Source organism: Aquarana catesbeiana, linkage group LG06, assembly GCF_042186555.1.
Source record: "Aquarana catesbeiana isolate 2022-GZ linkage group LG06, ASM4218655v1, whole genome shotgun sequence".
Lineage (NCBI taxonomy): Eukaryota > Metazoa > Chordata > Amphibia > Anura > Ranidae > Aquarana > Aquarana catesbeiana.
Window position 1 is genome coordinate 408,092,434 of NC_133329.1, and position 17,634 is coordinate 408,110,067.

Genomic DNA, 17,634 nt, shown 5'->3' on the forward strand with positions numbered 1-17,634 from the left:
AAAAATGATTTTTTTTCAAAAATGTTTTTTTTATTTTTCAAAAATGATTTTTTTTTTCAAAAATTATTTTTTTTTCAGATATGATTATTTATTTTTTTTTAAAAATGATTTTTTTTTTCAAAAATGATTTTTTTTATTCAAAAATATTTTTTTTTTTGAAAAATTATTTTTTCTTTTTTTGAAAAATGATTTTTTTTTTTCAAAAATGATTTTTTTTTCAGATATGATTATTTATTTTTTTCCAAAAATGATTTTTTTTTCAAAAATGTTTTTTTTTTTTTTTCAAAAATGATTTTTTCTTTTTTTGAAAAATTTTTTTTTTTTCAAAAATGATTTTTTTTTTCAGATATGATTTTTTTTTTTTTTAAATGATATTTTTTTTTTTTCAAAAATGATTTTTTTTTTCAAAAATGATTTTTTTTTTCAAAAATGATTTTTTTTTTTTCAAAAATATTTTTTTTTTTCAAAAATGATTTTTTCTTTTTTTGAAAAATTATTTTTATTTTCAAAAATGTTTTTTTTATTTTTCAAAAATGATTTTTTTTTTTTTTTTTCATGGGGAGGTCATAATGTTTTGGCTGATCATGGGGGGGTCATAATGTTTTGGCTGATCACGGGGGGGGGGTCATAATGTTTTGGCTGATCATGGGGTTTCAGCTTTTGTCACCTCCCACTCTAGTTTTGAACATTTCGCCATTCATTTCTATAGGACCAATTTTGCCGCAAAAACTACGATATTTCGTGAACCATTCGGCACAAAGTAATAGCACACCAATCGGGAACTATGTAGTGTAAAAGCTGTGGGAGGAGTTAGGGTGGTAAATTTGGCTTAAATAATAATAAGAATAATAATATATATGTGAGATAACAGTAAGTGGTCTTGCTATGCAGGAACACTTAATAAGAACGCATTGTTCTAAAGAAATAAACACTCAATAAAAATACTGGCTACAATCGATGACTCTACTGCCGCGTACACACGATCGCACTTCTCGTCGGAAAAAAGAAATGACGGCTTTTCCGACGGGATTCCGCTCAAGTTTGCCTTGCATACACACGGTCACGCAAAAGTTCGCTGAACTTACGACCGTCAAGAACGCGGTGACGTACAACACTACGACGAGCCGAGAAAACTAAGTTCGATGTTTCCGAGCACGCGTAGGAATTTTGCGTGTGATGAATTGCATACAGACGATCGCATTTTCGGATAGGAACTTTTTCCTGACCGAAAAATTGAGAGCATGCTCTCAATCATTTGCTGGCTGGAATTTCCGCCAGCAAAAGACCGATGGGGCATAGACACGGTCGCATTTTCCGACCAAAAACTCTCATCGGTCTTTTGCTGGCCGAAATCCGAGATCGTGTGTACACGGCCTACCAGTGCAGCGATCAAACTTCATAGAAGCAACCCAGTGACAGTACTGGCTACAATTAAATGATAAAGTGCAATGTTCAAAGGAAAATTCATCAATATGTGCAAAAGCAATACATCAAAACATCTCAAATGTGCAAAAAAATCTTCAAAAATAAAAGTGCAGAAATTCTCCAAAGTGATAATAGTTGCAATATTAATATCAAGGAAATCCAGATAAACAGTTCATATAAAAAAAAATAAAATAAAATAAAGTGCAAAAAGCAGAGGAATCCACTTCATCAAAATATTTCCACCATCCGCTGTGCGCCACACATTTGCCCCCAGCCTCTCACCTCATAAGAAGACCCCTACAGGTCAAGTCGAGCCTTTGTATGGATAAAAATGATGGCTCTTCGAAGATCGATCGATTTCCAAAAAGTATCCCCACCGATGCCGATTAAGAGGGTCTATTTCCAGGCTCATCCAATGCAGTTTACATGCAATAAAGAAGGGGAGGGGCTCCATAGTGTAGTGATCCAATGCAATTTATTTAAAAAAAAATGTAGTAACTTACAGTTTAAGAACACCCGGTACAGCTATACAAACAAGGAGACTTCCGATCTTGGCCGCGTTCGGAAGTGACGACACCCGGCTCCTCCCTGACGCGTTGCGTCACTGAACACGTGACTTTATCAAAGGGTAATTAATCTACTTTAGGCCACTCCTGTCTCTCCAGTGTGAGAGCCCGAGTGCTTCCACACATGGTGCGGTGCGCTTGCAGGACGGTCAAAAAAGTCCTAAAAGCTGCATCTTTGTAGCGCTGTAGGAGCGGTGTATGCACCGCTCCTAAAGTGCCCCTGCCCATTGAAAACAATGGGGCAGCGCCGCTGGAGTTAAAGCGGTTGTAAACCGCTAGACGTATTTGGGGTTTTTTTTGTTAGTTTTGTTTTTTCTTACCTGCAAGGTAAAGGCATCACGTGCTAGTATGCATTGCATACTAGCACATTATGTGAAACCTACCTGAAAACAAAGCATTCCATCGATGCGATGTCCTCGCTGGAGTCGTCTTCCATCTTCACCCTTATTATAGACGTACCTACAGGTAAAATTTAGAGATGGAAGTTTACTTCCACTTTAGTGCACTACTTTGGTCGGACTTTCATGCAACTTAAGGAACCATAGACTTCAATGTTAACGCTCAAAAGTTGCATGAATGTCGTACCTTATTGTTATACATGCAAAAGTGGTGCAACGGTGGGTTCGACTTTCCAGAGGCGCAACAAGTCACATCCAAGTCGCAATTAATTCTTTCAGGTTAGGCTCCTTTTATGATCTCTGGATCAAGGTGAGGCGTCACATGTGCTTTGCACTTACCCATGATGCGCCCGTATCAGAGATCCTTCAAATTTTTGGCTACACTGCTCGTTCTCTATCTCTGCTCACTGCTCTACAGCCAACGGACCATCAAGGAAACTGCGACGAACATCTGGAGTTGTACCAAAAAGGGTGCCAAACAAAAGATCCAAGGGCCCAACAGTGATTTATTGGCTCAGTATGTGACTACAGATGGGTCAAAAACCAGCCAACTGATTTTGGGGACCCACAGATCTCTCTCCCTTCCCCAGGGCCCAAATACAATTTAATGGTTTAGGTCAGGGATCTCCAAACCTTCTAAAGAGGGCCAGTTTATTATCCTTCAGAGGTTAGGAGGGGGCAGACTTTGGTTAGTGGGAGTAGAAATTGCCTCAGGCTTGGTGGTCAGTGGAAGTAAAAATCATTGGTGTCAGTGGGAGGAATAGTGCCCACGTCGTTGGTATCAGTGGGAGGTATAGTGCCCTATCATAAGTGTCAATGGAAGGAATAGTGCCCTGTCAGTGTCAGTAGAAGGAATAGTGCCCAATCGTTGGTGTCAGTGGGAGGAATAGTGCGACCAATATTGGTGTCAGTAGGAGGAATAATGCCCCATTATTGGTGTCAGTAGGAGGAATAATGCCCCATTATTGGTGTCAGTAGGAGGAATAATGCCCCATTATTGGTGTCATTAGGAGGAATAATGCCTTGTATCAATGAGAGGAATAGTGTCCCAAGGGCCTGATAAAGGCAAGCAAAGGGTCACATCTGACCCACGGACCACAGTTTGGAGACCACTGGTTTAGTTAGTAAGCACTAGGTTTTGATTGCTTACTATGCAAATAAGTCATATATGACCTGGATCAATGAATCAGCAATGAAGCTTTATTGCTGAACTATTGGATCATTTTTGGTGCTCTTTCTGGTGCAATTGTATAGACCACTCAATTTGGATGACCCCTATTTTGATGGGCCAAACTTTGTGGAGAACCACCCAACCCTAGCCATTTGGATCTACTAGGAACCTCCTTTCTATGGTAGAGGATCCAAATCCAACTCCTCACCCCCACCCAGTCTTGGATTTATACACAACTTTGGGGACAGTAACCTACAAAGTCACACAATGGGGATGGGGGGTGGGGGTGGAAATGACAGGGAACATGGAAGAACACCTTAGATATATCACATGTCACGGGCCCTATTTGTCAATTTCTGGGGGCACAAATCTGTTAAATAGAGATTATTTGTTCAAACCGTCATTGTGGGTTTTGACTGATTGTGCTGCCATTCTTTTCACAGTTTGAAGGCTGCTACAAGGCCTATTCCAGGCTGGAGAACCTTAAGACACATTTGCGCTCCCACACAGGCGAGAAACCTTACGTGTGTGAACACGAGGGCTGCAACAAGGCCTTCTCCAACGCCTCCGACCGTGCCAAGCACCAGAATAGGACCCACTCCAATGAGGTGAGGAACTAATGGAAAAGAACATTGAGAGCATTGATCATCTGTTCTTGGGAAGAACATTCTCAACACATAGTCACTAAAATTCCCTTTAAAGCCCAATTCCGGACAAAATATTTTGTTACACTTTGGATAGCATGAGGAAGAGCAGAACCTCTGTTAGCTTTTCTTTGATGCAAGTAAATGGATCTGAGATTGAAGCTTGACAACACAAATTGAATTTTAATGCAAAAAAAACACAATACATTTTTAAATTTATTATTTTTACACCGTCACTTTAAAAAAAAATTTATCACGTTTATTCCTGTCACAAGGACTGTAAACATCCCTTGTGACAGCAATAGGCATGGGACAGGTACTCTTTATGGAGAGATCTGGGGTCTATAAGACCCTAGAACCGTCCACTGCCCTTTGATCTCACCAAGATTAGGTAAGCCGAAAGTGAGGTAAGGTCATTGCTTCCGGGATACTATGTGACAGAGCCAATCCGGTCTTTGTTCGGCTCTGTGATCAGCCGGCGGAAGCGCTGGTTTGTCCATCGGGACTCCCGATGGCACAGGAGTTCCCAATAAAGCCACGGGAGGGGAAATGTCCCCTCCCATTGCTTGTAAAAGCAATCCAACAGCTAGGATTACTTTTACAAGAGAGCCGACCGTCGACCCTAAAAAATGGTGCAGAGATAATGCCAATCGAACAATCCCAGGGTTACACTGCTTCCTCCAAGCATTTTTTGGGTGTCTGTGCTCCATTGTGGAGATTTTCTCTAACTTCCTTTCAGGACAGGACGTGATAGTAAAATCTCCCAGTTGGGGACACTAATAAAAACAAGAGCACATTTTTATTAGAGTGGGTTGAAGCTTTTATCAACAATTTCATTTCTGTCTCGGTGATAATGACATTCACTTATTCTCCTTCAAGACATTATTTGACCAGTTTGGTGTAGAAGATGTGTCCTTCACAAAGCCCATACCCCAACTCTATTGAATACCTTTGGCAGATTGTGAGCCAGGTCTTCTCACCTAACATCTCCATCAAGACATTATTTGACCAGTTTGGTGTTGAAGAAATGGCCTTTACAAAGCCCAACCTCAACCGCACTGAACACATTTGGGATTAATTGAAAAGCAGATTGTGAGCCAGGTCTTCTCAACTAACATCTCCATCAAGACATTATTTGACCAGTTTGGTGTAGAAGATGTGGCCTTCACAAAGCCTCAACTTCAACCCTACTGGGCACCTTTGTAATGAATTGGAAAGCAGATGGTGAGACAGGTCTTCTCAATTAATATCTCCATAAAGGCATTGTTTGACCAGTTTGATCTAGAAGACATGGCCTTCACAAAGCCTTGACCTGAACTCCACTGAACACCTTTTGGGGTGGATTGGAATGCCGACTGTGAGCCAGGTCTTCTCATACAACATCAGTACCTGACCTCACAAAAGGGCACAAATTCCTACAGACACGCTCCTGAATCTTGTGGAAAGTCTTCTAGAAGAGTAAAGGCTGAATTATCCGCAAAAGTGGGGCAACCCTATATTATATATGGTTTTGGAAGGGGATGTCCAGCAGACCCATAGGTGTGATGGTCAGGTGTGCGCTTTTGGCCTTTGGACTTTTTTATTCCAGAGGCTGTACAAGAGCAAGGGAGGCATCAGATGGTACAAAAGAGAGACTGTTTCATGTTAAGTATGGAAGGAAGTGGTCTGTATGGTGAGAGCAGATTTGCTGCGGAAGGGGTATAATAATAAAATTAGTTTATAAAATTAGTTTTAGATTTTAGTGTGGAGGCACGCCTTAACATTATTGTATTTGGAGAAGAGTGGTGGCTGTTATACGTAGCTGTAAATTGGGCAACTCCATATTAATGACTATGGTTTTGGAATGGGATGTCCTACAAGCTCATATAGGTGTGATGGTCAGTTGTCCACAAATGTTTGGCCATCACAAAGTTCCATGGGACAAAGACTGACATTTTGAAGAAGAAAATTTGAATTTAATTGGTGGCCACAGATCAAGAATTCATTGAACAAGACAGAAAATATTAATAACTGCTGTAGCTCGGAGTCGGAATTAGAACAGAGATTTTGAGGTGTGATGGTCAGTTGTCCACAAATGCTTGGCCATCGCAAAGTTCCATGGGACAAAGACTGACATTAGGAAGAAGAAAATTAGAATTTTGATTGGTGGCCACAGATCAAGAATTCATTGAACAATACAGAAAATATTAATAACTGCTGCAGCTCGGAGTCAGAATTAGAACAGAGATTTTGAGGTGTGATGGTCAGTTGTCCACAAATGCTTGGCCATCGCAAAATTCCATGGGGCAAAGACTTACATTTGGAAGAAGAAAATTCGAATTTTGATTGGTGGCCACAGATCAAGAATTCATTGAACAATACAGAAAATATTAATAACTGCTGCAGCTCGGGGTCGGAATTAGAACAGAGATTTTGAGGTGTGATGGTCAGTTGTCCACAAATATTTGGCCATCGCAAAGTTCCATGGGACAAAGACTGACATTTGGAAGGAGAAAATTTGAAATTAATTGGTGGCCACAGATCAAGAATTCATTGAACAAGACAGATAATATTAATAACTGCTGCAGCTCGGGGTCGGAATTAGAACAGAGATTTTGAGTTAGCCGGTTCTGCTGATTTAGAGGTTTTGCAACCCTCGGCGGATCAGACAGAAAGCTTGCAGAATAAAGTCAGTTGTCGTACAATTTATCTTGCGGCATTGCCAAACCACACCAGCTCCACGCCTGTCTGTGATTTTTTTTTATTTTTTGTGTTCTTGAAAGCAGCAGCAGATGTTCGTCTCTCCCCTCTTGTTCCGGGGAAGTTCTGGGATTTTGTCGGCTGCCAAATAGGTGTGGACCATAAAAGTCAAACCGTCCAGCCGGGGCTAAGGAGAGGAAATGAAAGTCACCTGCAATGAGGAAGCTTAAATCTTCTTTTATGTTCTCCACGTGGGCCCCGCAGGCTTCCCAGCATCCTCCAGGTGTCGGCGAGAAAACCCCATGTCGTTTTATTGTTTCGCTGGACAGATTTGGTCTCGGGGTTGTGTTGGGTAATAGGGCCGTGATGGAGAGCAATGCAGAGGGCGACACGCGGAGTCTATCGAGACAGCAAAATGTCTTTGTTGCTCAGTTTCCTTCGGGGTAAAAAAGAAATTGACACATTTTAAATTCTAAAAATAAACAATAGATGAAAGTGGAAACTCTTTAGATTGATATAATTATTGAGGTTTATTTTTATTAAAACAAGCCGGTAATGTTTTCTCAGTGCCCACATTTTGAAATAGAGGGTTTCATCTCCCTTTGCACCAGTTGCTGATCAGTACAATGATCTGTATTACATTAAAAAATAAAATGATATCCAATTGTGAGAGAGGGAGGGGGCGGGGCATTGTGACACCTAGTTTAGGGTGAAGATCCAATTTAATTGACTCCAAATTTTAATTGTCTATAAACTCGAGGTGAATATTTTTGAATTTGGTGCAGGCCCTACATTTTGAAAAGTCTGAGTGCGCCAGACAAAGGATTAAAGAATCCAAAATCTTTTAATATCGATGTAAATTCATGGCAGGAAAACATAGTACAACCAGCTGGTTTTGGGGGCTCAGAGGTCTCCCCTTCTTCAGGGCCAGATGCAGAAATTACTGTAAATAATACATTTATCAACTTATAATTTTGTCGACTAAAACATTTCCGTCGACAAAATGAATACTATTTTAGTTGACTAAAATACGACTAAAACAACTGAGATGTCTAAAATACAACTAAAACTAAAATTGCATTTTTGGTCGATAGACTAAAATACGACTAAAACCAAAATGGCATTTTAGTCAAAAGGGTATGACTAAAACTAAATTTAAATTTGACGTCAAAATTAACACCGGTCTGTAGTGTTCAAACCTAAATACCAGAAATAATAACATATTAGATTTTTTACTCCAGCAGTATATAATGAGTGTGGGAATTTTGTAGAGAAATGCTTAAATAATGCATTACAAATTACAAATTAAATACACCCATTCAATTTTAGACGACCAAAATGAGTTTTGGTCAACTAAAATGATTTTAGTCGACTAAAATGTACTGGAGATTTAGTCGACTGAATACGACTAAAACTAAAACAATTGCAGAAGATACAGAGTGTCAGCGAGCGAGTAGAGGGAGGGGTAGAAATCCCTCCCAGGAGCTGACAGGGACGCTGTCAGGAGAGCCTGACTTATTCCAGAGGCGGCCAGAGCAATGTGTGTGGCCACAGGTCACCCACCCCAAATACAAACCATAAGTCCTTTTAATTGGGGGGGCATGGGGGGCACATTATCATGTTGGGGGGGTCAGGGCCCCCTCTGAACCCCCCCCCCCCCCCCCAGTGACGGCACTGCAGAAGACTAAAATGGGATTAAAACTAAAATGCCATTTTGACTAAGACTAATTTGCTGCCAAAGTTAACACTGTTTATATATAGCTGAAAATAAATCCGTTCATAAATATAGTTGAAAAACAACTAAATTCATTGTAATTTAACATCCACATAATAAAATTGGGGTGCTGTGGCCATAATATATGTTTTATTATATGAATTTATGATTGCAATTAATTTAGTTGCTTTTTATTTATATTCTTCATATTGATTTAATTATTTTTATGTAGAATTCATCTTCACTTTAAATATTTATAATCATTTCTATATTGTAGCCCTGATGAGAGGGGATATTTGTTGAGCCCCCAAAATGCACTGGATGTTCTATGCTGAGAATTAACATTAATATTAAACCATTTTGGACTCTTTGGTCTGACTTATTCAGTTTCTAAATGTTGACATTGATTATTTTTATCAGTGTAAAATGTTAATTCTGACACCTTAAGCTATTTGTATATCTAGGCAGTTTTTCCGTTCCTTTTTCTCTCCATATTTATACTACAATTAAACATTTCTTAGCAAAATCAGTTTGTTTTTAACTCCATTGCAATAATTTCTAGATATGTTTTCATTGAAAATGTTTTTTTTTCCCCTAGAAACCATATATTTGTAAGATCCCGGGATGCACAAAGCGGTACACGGACCCCAGTTCCCTGAGGAAGCATGTGAAGACCGTCCATGGGCCTGATGCCCACATTACAAAGAAACAGCGTAACGACATCCCCCCAAAACCAGCGCCAAGAGAGAACGGCGACAGTGAAGGTGGTAATAGGCTGGTCACAGAACACACAGAGACCAACAACGCCCCTAGAGGCCGGGGGGACTCCTTCCATACCAGGACAATCAAGACTGAGGACGGCATGGTACGTAGCTCAGCTTTGTTCATATCCTATCACTTTACTTCTGCCCTTTAGTTCGGCCCTCATTGACTGCATGCTTCTTCTAACATGAGGCTAGCATTTGGCTCGGCAAGGCCTAATTGACTTGAATGGGTGAGATTGACAGGAGTTGCCGCCTATAAACCCAAGGAGCCACATTTGCAGCCCCCCTATATTTAGGATGTATCTGGTCTATAAACCAGAGGCTCTGGATGGACAGTTGGATAAATGGTTCTATATTTAGGATGTATCCGGTCTATAAACCAGAGGCTCTGGATGGACAGTTGGATAAATGGTTCTATATTTAGGATGTATCCGGTCTATAAACCAGATGCTCCGGATGGACAGTTGGATAAATAGCTCTATATTTAGGAGGTATCTGGTCTATAAACCAGAGGTTCTGCATAGACAGTTGAATAAATTATTTCTAAATTTAAAATGTATCTGGTCTATAAACCAGAGGCTCTGGATGGATGGACAGTTGGATAAATGGTTCTATATTTAGGATGTATCCGGTCTATAAACCAGAGGCTCTAGATGGACAGTTGGATAAATGGCTCTATATTTAGGATATATCTGGTTTATAAACTAGAGGCTCTGGATGGACAGTTGAATAAATGGTTTCTATATATAGGATGTATCCGGTCTATAAACCAGAGGATCTGGGTGGACATTTGAATTAATGTCTCTAAATTGTATGTGGTCTATAATCCAGAGGCTCAGGATACAGAGCTACAATGTAACAATTTGATACCTCCATGTGTAACATTATTGTTACATGTGAACTAAACTTTCTACATTTCTATACTGGTGAAGAAGTGATGTCACCAATATACAGCACAGATATACCTGTTCTAAAGAGAACCGAACTTCATGTATATTATATATATATATATATATATATATATATATATATATATATATATATATATATATATATATATATATATATATATTGATCCTCAGGACTGTGACAACTTAAATACACTTCTGCAAACTGCAGCTTTTAAAGCCGTCATATGTGAGCCTCCTAAAATGTGTATTTACGGTGAGCACTTTCCTATGCTGTAAAGTTTAGTGCATAGGGAGATACCAGGAGATGGAACGCTAATGTCGGTATTAACTTCTATAAACATTAAGCAGCGGAACTGAGCGGTGCTGGCGGGGTCATTTGTCAGCAGATTAACTCCTTGCTTAGTGCTGACTCGTCATTAACATTCCCCGCACTCCGTTTATGTTTCATCTCGGCATAAATATATTCCTGTATAATGATAGGAACATATCTGTTTGCTGGGATAGCAAATGATTTACTCAGAATATCAGCTCTGAGCATGTGTCCCGGAAAAGTTACATATGGTATTAAATGAACACAGTAATGTAATATGGAAATAGATGTCGACGGTAAAAATGAAATTCCCTGATGGGTTTTGATGTTAAATGGCTACTAAAGCCTGTGCAGCATAGGTGTGCACTGCCTATTACATTAGTGTGTGCATCCCAAAGCTCAAACACACATGCCCGTAGAGCACTGGATGGTGTCAGTAGGGATGAGATTGGTGTCAGTTTTTTTTTCTTTATTATATATATATATATATATATATATATATATATATATTTTTTTTTTTTTTTTTATTAGGAGCCCCATGCATGTGTGTATAAATACTAACGGTGTCAGCAGAGCAGTGGATGGTGTCAGTAGTTTTCATTTCTATTAGTTTATTTTTTATTAATTTTTTACAATGTTATTTTTTTTTTATTTTTTTTATAATATATAAATAAATATATATATATTATTTATATTTATATTTATATATATATATATATATATATATATATATATATATATATATATGTGTGTGTGTGTGTGTGTGTGTATATATAATTTATTTTTATTTTTTATTAGGAGCCCTGTGCATGTGTGTGTATAAATACTGACGGTGTCAGTAGAGCAGCGGATGGTGTCAGTAGTATTCATTTCTATTATTTTATTTTTTATTATTTTTTTACAATATTATTTTTTTATTTTATTTTTTTTACAATTTTTTTTTAGAGAAGACAAAAATTGGAACATTTTTTTATTTGGTGAAATATCAGGGGTCTTAGCAGGGGGAATATAAGCCAAACTGGGTGATTAGGGTGTGCCCAGGCACACCTGGCACACCCTGTGCACACGCCTATGCTGTGCGGTCTGTGAAAACACACTGGACAGCAGGCAGAAGACCTGTCTGTGCTGCTTGTAGCCACCAATCAGCATCTCTCTAATAGTAGCACAGACAGCAATAAAAACCTGACATGCTTTGCAATCCCTCTACATTCTATCCAAAACTAAAATAAATGCTTGCCTTTAGTTACTGTATACTTTAAATTGGGAGTAAACTCCCATGCATGACTTTTACCTTTAATAAGGCTTACCTATAGGTACAGTAAATACTTCCTAAACATGCGCCGTTTAGGAGATATTTACTTTTGATGCAACTGGTGATGTCACTGGCGCATGTGCTCTGAAGGAATGGCATACCGCGCCGTTCCTTCAGAGTCCTGTGCCGTGAATGGCGAATCCCACGCAACATGCGCTAGAGTGACATCATCGTGGCTTTGGCCCCTCAGACTGCCTCCGCGAACCCAGAAGGAAGACTGGATGAAGAGAGCTGAGTGTAATCTGAGACCTGAGTGGAGGGAATGGACACACTCCCCTCTACACAGTTTCATAGAGAAAAACATGCACAGCTGAGGCTGTCAGTTGCCTGCTGGAGGGGGGTGGGGGGTTTGGGGGAGCAGGGCTGCCTCCCAGAATTATTTGGTGTCGGCATAAACTGTCAGAAGTGACTCATGCAGATAGTGGAGGAAGGAGAGAAGAGACCTAAATCACACTTATTGCTCTGGATTGAGGCAAGTACACACCATAGAGAGATATGCTTTGTTCGTTTTTCATTTCAGAGATTTACATCCACTTTAAGTATCCTTCTATATGAAATTCAGCAAATTTACATCAGTCATGGAAAGACCCTCTCACTTCCTCCGAGACAGCAGAATGCAAAGCTCTGCACATCTGCTGGGAAGAGAATGCAAACTTTCCGGGACTTCTGCAGTCATAAATAAACTCATGAGGTCTGCATAGCTAATATAATGCAGAATCCTGGAAAATTCCTCCGGAATGGAGATCCGCTTTAAGAAAAAGGTTTTAGATTAGAAATGTCGTCCCCGTGGAAATCCTAATAAGGGGAGCTCTTAGTCTTCAGTGCAGAGTAGTAAGCTGTGTTAATTATGATTTGATTTTCTCATCATCAAGCCTGTTGTAGTTGTGTCCATGTGAATATGTGCAGTAAAAAGATTTGTTCAGCAGAAGTTATCATTGGACATTCTAGGAACTAATCACTTTGCTAAGAAGGAGAATCTTCTGTCTGCTGCCTACCCTGACCTCATGGCATGCAATCTTTGTGTCTGTAATTTTCATTAATATGACTCGTTGCTCCTTTTATTCCTTTTACTAACCGCATGTCCGTATTTTTGCCTTTCTAACACTTTCCAAAGGACAGACCTTATCAAGGTGAGATTGGTCTTCTCTGTGTATTGCATGGTTCATATTCTCTTGATCAGAGGACTTCCATCAGGTTCTGATTGCTAAACTTGAAGGAGAGCAGGGGCGTAACTACCACCATGGCGACCCATGCGGGCGCTATGGGGCCCACAGCCGAGTGGGGCCCAGTGAGGGTAAGAGCACCGCCGGCACAGTCTCCCAGCCAGGGGAAGAGAGAGGAAAGGAAGAGGCGAGCTGTCCGTATCAGCAGAGAGCTGAATTGCCCGATGTAAGAGCTTTCATTAGAACTTCCAGTGTTCCCGGGGCTCACGTCACATAGCTCCACCTTTTGGCCCGGTGCCCTTGATAGACAGAACGCCGATCCAATGCGGGACATGTGACATCATCAAAGGCGTCGGGCCAAGAGGTGGGGCTATGTGACGATGACCCCCGGGAAGATGGGAAATTCAAATGAAAGCTATTACAGCGGGCAATCCCGCTCTCTGCTGATCCGGGTGGCTTGCCTCTTCCTCTGCTTAGGTGGGGCTGTATGGGGCACAGGCAGACCAGGCTGTATGGGGCACAGGTCACGCTGTATGGGGCACAGGTCACGCTGTATGGGGCACAGGTCACGCTGTATGGGGCACAGGTCACGCTGCATTGGGCACAGGTCACGCTGCATTGGGCACAGGTCACGCTGTATGGTGCACAGGTCACGCTGCATTGACATTGGGCAGCTGTGGGGGGGGGCTGTTTGCAGGGGATCCCCATACAACATTTTGCTATGGGGCCCTGCTATTTCTAGTTACGCCCCTGAAGGAGAGGATGTCATCATCCTCCTTATACCCATAAATAGTTGTGCCTCAAAAAAGATACAAAGTACCCGTACATCTTCTGGGATCCAGCAAGTCACATAGGGTCACCCTAAACATTGGAACTAGATTCACTTAGCGTTTTCAAGAGCATCCAAATTGGAGCAATATCTGCATCCTACATTCCATCTCCAGAACTTCCATGAACCTGGCCTCAGCTTCATCTCCTACAGTAAATACTCATACATACTCTCCTCTCAGAGATTCTATCAAGGATGTTTTTTTGTAAAAAGGAAAATATCTCCCCAAACTCGACTCTGCAGAGGTGGACACCATGTAACTTGTTGGATGCCAGAAGAGGTACTTTGTATCTTTTTTGGCATAGCAATCACCACATCCTACATTCCTTCTCCAGAACTTCCATGAACCTGGCCTCAGCTTCATCTCCTACAGTAAATACACATACATACTCTCCTCTCAGAAATTCTATCAAGGATGTTTTTTTTTGTAAAAGGAAAATATCTCCCCAAGCTTGACGCTGCAGAGGTGGACACCATGTAACTTGTTGGATGCCAGAAGAGGTACTTTGTATCTTTTTTGGCATAGCAATCGCCACATCCTACATTCCTTCTCCAGAACTTCCATGAACCTGGCCTCAGCTTCATCTCCTACAGTAAATACTCTTACATACTCTCCTCTCAGAAATTCTATCAAGAATGTTTTTTTTTTGTAAAAAGGAAAATATCTCCCCAAGCTAGACTCTGCAGAGGTGGACACCATGTAACTTGTTGGATGCCAGAAGAGGTACTTTGTACTTTGGCATAGCAATCTCCACATCCTACATTCCTTCTCCACAACTTCCATGAACTTGGCCTCAGCTTCATCTCTTATGCCTCGTACACACGGTCGGATTTTCCAACGGAAAATGTTCGATGGGAACCTTTTGTTGGAAATTCCAACCGTGTTTAGTCTCCATCGGACAGTTTCCATCGTAATTTCCGCCTCACAAAATTTGGGATCTGGTTCTCAAATTTTCCGACAACAAAATCCGTTCGCGTAAATTCCGATCGCGTGTACACAATTCCGACGCACAAAGTTCCACGCATGCTTGGAATCAAGCAGAAGAGCAGCACTGGCTATTGAACTTCATTTTTCTCGGCTCGTCGTACGTGTTGTACGTCACCGCGTTCCTGGCATTCGGAATTTCCTACCAACTTTGTGTGACCGTGTATATGCAAGACAAGTTTGAGCCAACATCTATCAGAAAAAAAAAATATGGATTTTATTGTCGGAATGTGCGATCGTGTGTACGAGGCATCACAGTAAGTACTCACACTCTCCTCTCTGAGATTCTATCAAGGATGTTTTTTTAGTAAAAAGGAAAATATGTCCCCAAACCTGACTCTGAAGAGGTGGACACCATGTAACTTGTCGGATCCCAGAGGTACTTTGTATCTTCTATCTAGTGGTTTTCTGTGCCCAACTTCAGCCATTTTATTTTTGGGATACAAGAAATGGGGGAGGGGCAGTTATTACTGAGACAGGTAGGTAAAAACAGCAATAAAAACATTGTTAGAAGTTCTAACCCTTTGCCACCCTTCTAAAAATGTATCTGCCTTGGAAATATTCCTCCTCACATCCTGTCCTGACAGGAAGTGGGGTGAAATCTCAACAGAGTTACTGACAGCATTAACTAAAAAAAAAGGTTCTAGCCCTCCCTAAAGTTTTGGCTAGGTTTGGGTTTTTAAATATCCAGTTATTTCCTACATTCACTAACTTGATTCAATTTCTGTCTTGTAGATGCAGCCCAGCCCTGGTGGTCAGTCGTCATGCAGTAGTGAACCATCTCCACTTGGCAACGCCAACAACACTGACAGCGGAGTAGAGTTGAGCCTGCACGGAGAGGGAGGCCTGGGAGACCTCTTTGGCTTGGAGGACACCAGCCCGGTGGTGGATTCCACAGTCACGTCCGGTACATCAATGGTCGGCTTGCAGCTTAGGAGACAAGGCGGCACGACGGTGCAGAGACTGGAACAGCTCAAGAAAGAGAAACTGAAGACGTTGAAGGAATCGTGTTCATTCATGAACCCAGCTCCACCTGCCAGGAACACCAAACTTCCAGCCATATCTGGAAATGGTGAGTGTCAGGAACGCAAGGGCGTAACTGCAAATGCTTGGTCAGCGGAAGGACCCAGCAGCAGAGGAGTGTCAGTACACAGAGAAGATATATTCCAGTCCCCAAACACACAAAAACATCTAGACACTTATAGCATTTACGAAATCAAATGCCCCCCAAAGGCACTCATTATCTTAGAAAAAGGTTACCTAGCTTGGTGGAAAGTCTTTATGGGAGCAGGGCTTGATCCTTCGGCCTTTTTTTTTAAAAAAAAATGAATCTAAGTGCCACAATGTCACAAATTGGAAGTGCAGATGCTAGTTCAAATTCATTGAGCATACAAAGACATTGTAGACAACTGTGCTCGTCCAACCATGTAGCATCAATTTGGTGTGTGTACAAAGCCAGCTCCATAAAGATATGGTTTGACTAGTTTGGTGTGAAGGAACTTGAGTGGCCCCACACAGTGCTCTGACCTCAACCCTACTGAAAACTTTTGGGATGCGTTTGAACACCAACTGCCAGCCAGATCCTCTCGTCCAATATCATTACTTTGCCCCACAAAAGTTATTTTGGCTAAACGGGCACTCATTCCCACAAATACACATAAAATCTTCTGGAAACATTCCCCAGAGGAACGAAGGTGGTTATAGCTACAAAGGCGTTCAACTCCATATGAATGCCAATGGTTTTGTAATGGGATATCCAACAAGTTTATATAAATAAGTCATGGTCTGTCATCCATCGACTTTTGGCCATATAGTGTATTTTCCTTACCATAGTTCTGAGGGCATGGGAATTAGGGTTTGTAAAAAAGCACCTTTGAAAGAGTAGGGAGGTTAATGGGTTGATAGATTCTTTACTATGTTCCATATTAGGTCTAATCGTTTGTGCATGCCCCTCTGCATGATAGGAAAGGTATATGGCTGGGATGGATACTTTTAATGTCATGTCTTGTAACACTGCTATCCTTTTTTGCCTACAGTACCAAGATAGGCTGAACATCAGGTTATTCACCAAGAACTAACATGGATTGGCTGGAGTTAGCTAGAGCCCAACTCCAGCCAATACTTCTCTTTAAAGTTTTTTTTCATAGAGTGTGCAAAAGCCTTTATTGCTTTCTGTATCCCAGCTGAGAAGGTCTACTCATTTCTTGTGCCAATGACACCATGGCAAGAAATGAGAGAGTGCAAGTTTCATCGGTACAGGAAGATATAGATGGCCATAAAAACATACTCTTCCCTACTCAACTTAAAGTAGAACTATAGGCAAATTTTTTTTTCCATTTTGGATAGAGTTATGGAGGGTTATAAGCCTTGCAGTAGTGGCCAGTGGATTTTTTTTGGGTAGGGGCAGCAAACCGTATGCCACACCCCCCCAACCCCCCCCCCCCCCCCAGTCGGTCGTTTGGTGGCACTTACCCCATCACCGGCGGCTTCCCCTGCTCGGCGGCGTCGGCCTCCCGTTCTCCTGATCTCCACGGGTCATCACTTCAATGGCGGCTTTCATTTCCTCCCTCCTCCTTGACGGCCAATCGGGAGACTTCTCTTTTCAGCCAATCAAAATACGGGTCTCACAACCGCTTGAGGATCAGTGTTACAACAGCAAATATTCATTCGCTGTTGTAACACACCTGGGTGGGCTCTGGTCGCATTCTCTGCGACCTGAGCCCAACATATTTTGAAGCCTATTAGAGCCTCTTGCTCTAATCA

The 17,634-nt window shown here is 41.2% G+C and overlaps 1 protein-coding gene across 1 annotated transcript in view; it reads left to right on the top strand.

The window, feature by feature from the left end:
- GLI2 (GLI family zinc finger 2) overlaps positions 1-17,634 on the top strand; it is a 205,752-nt gene that overhangs the window by 181,691 nt on the left and 6,427 nt on the right. Inside the window, exons 11-13 of the mRNA XM_073634468.1 lie at positions 4,004-4,168; positions 9,196-9,462; positions 15,607-15,943. Coding sequence (XP_073490569.1) covers positions 4,004-4,168; positions 9,196-9,462; positions 15,607-15,943 — 769 coding nt within the window. The remainder of the gene's footprint in view (positions 1-4,003; positions 4,169-9,195; positions 9,463-15,606; positions 15,944-17,634) is intronic.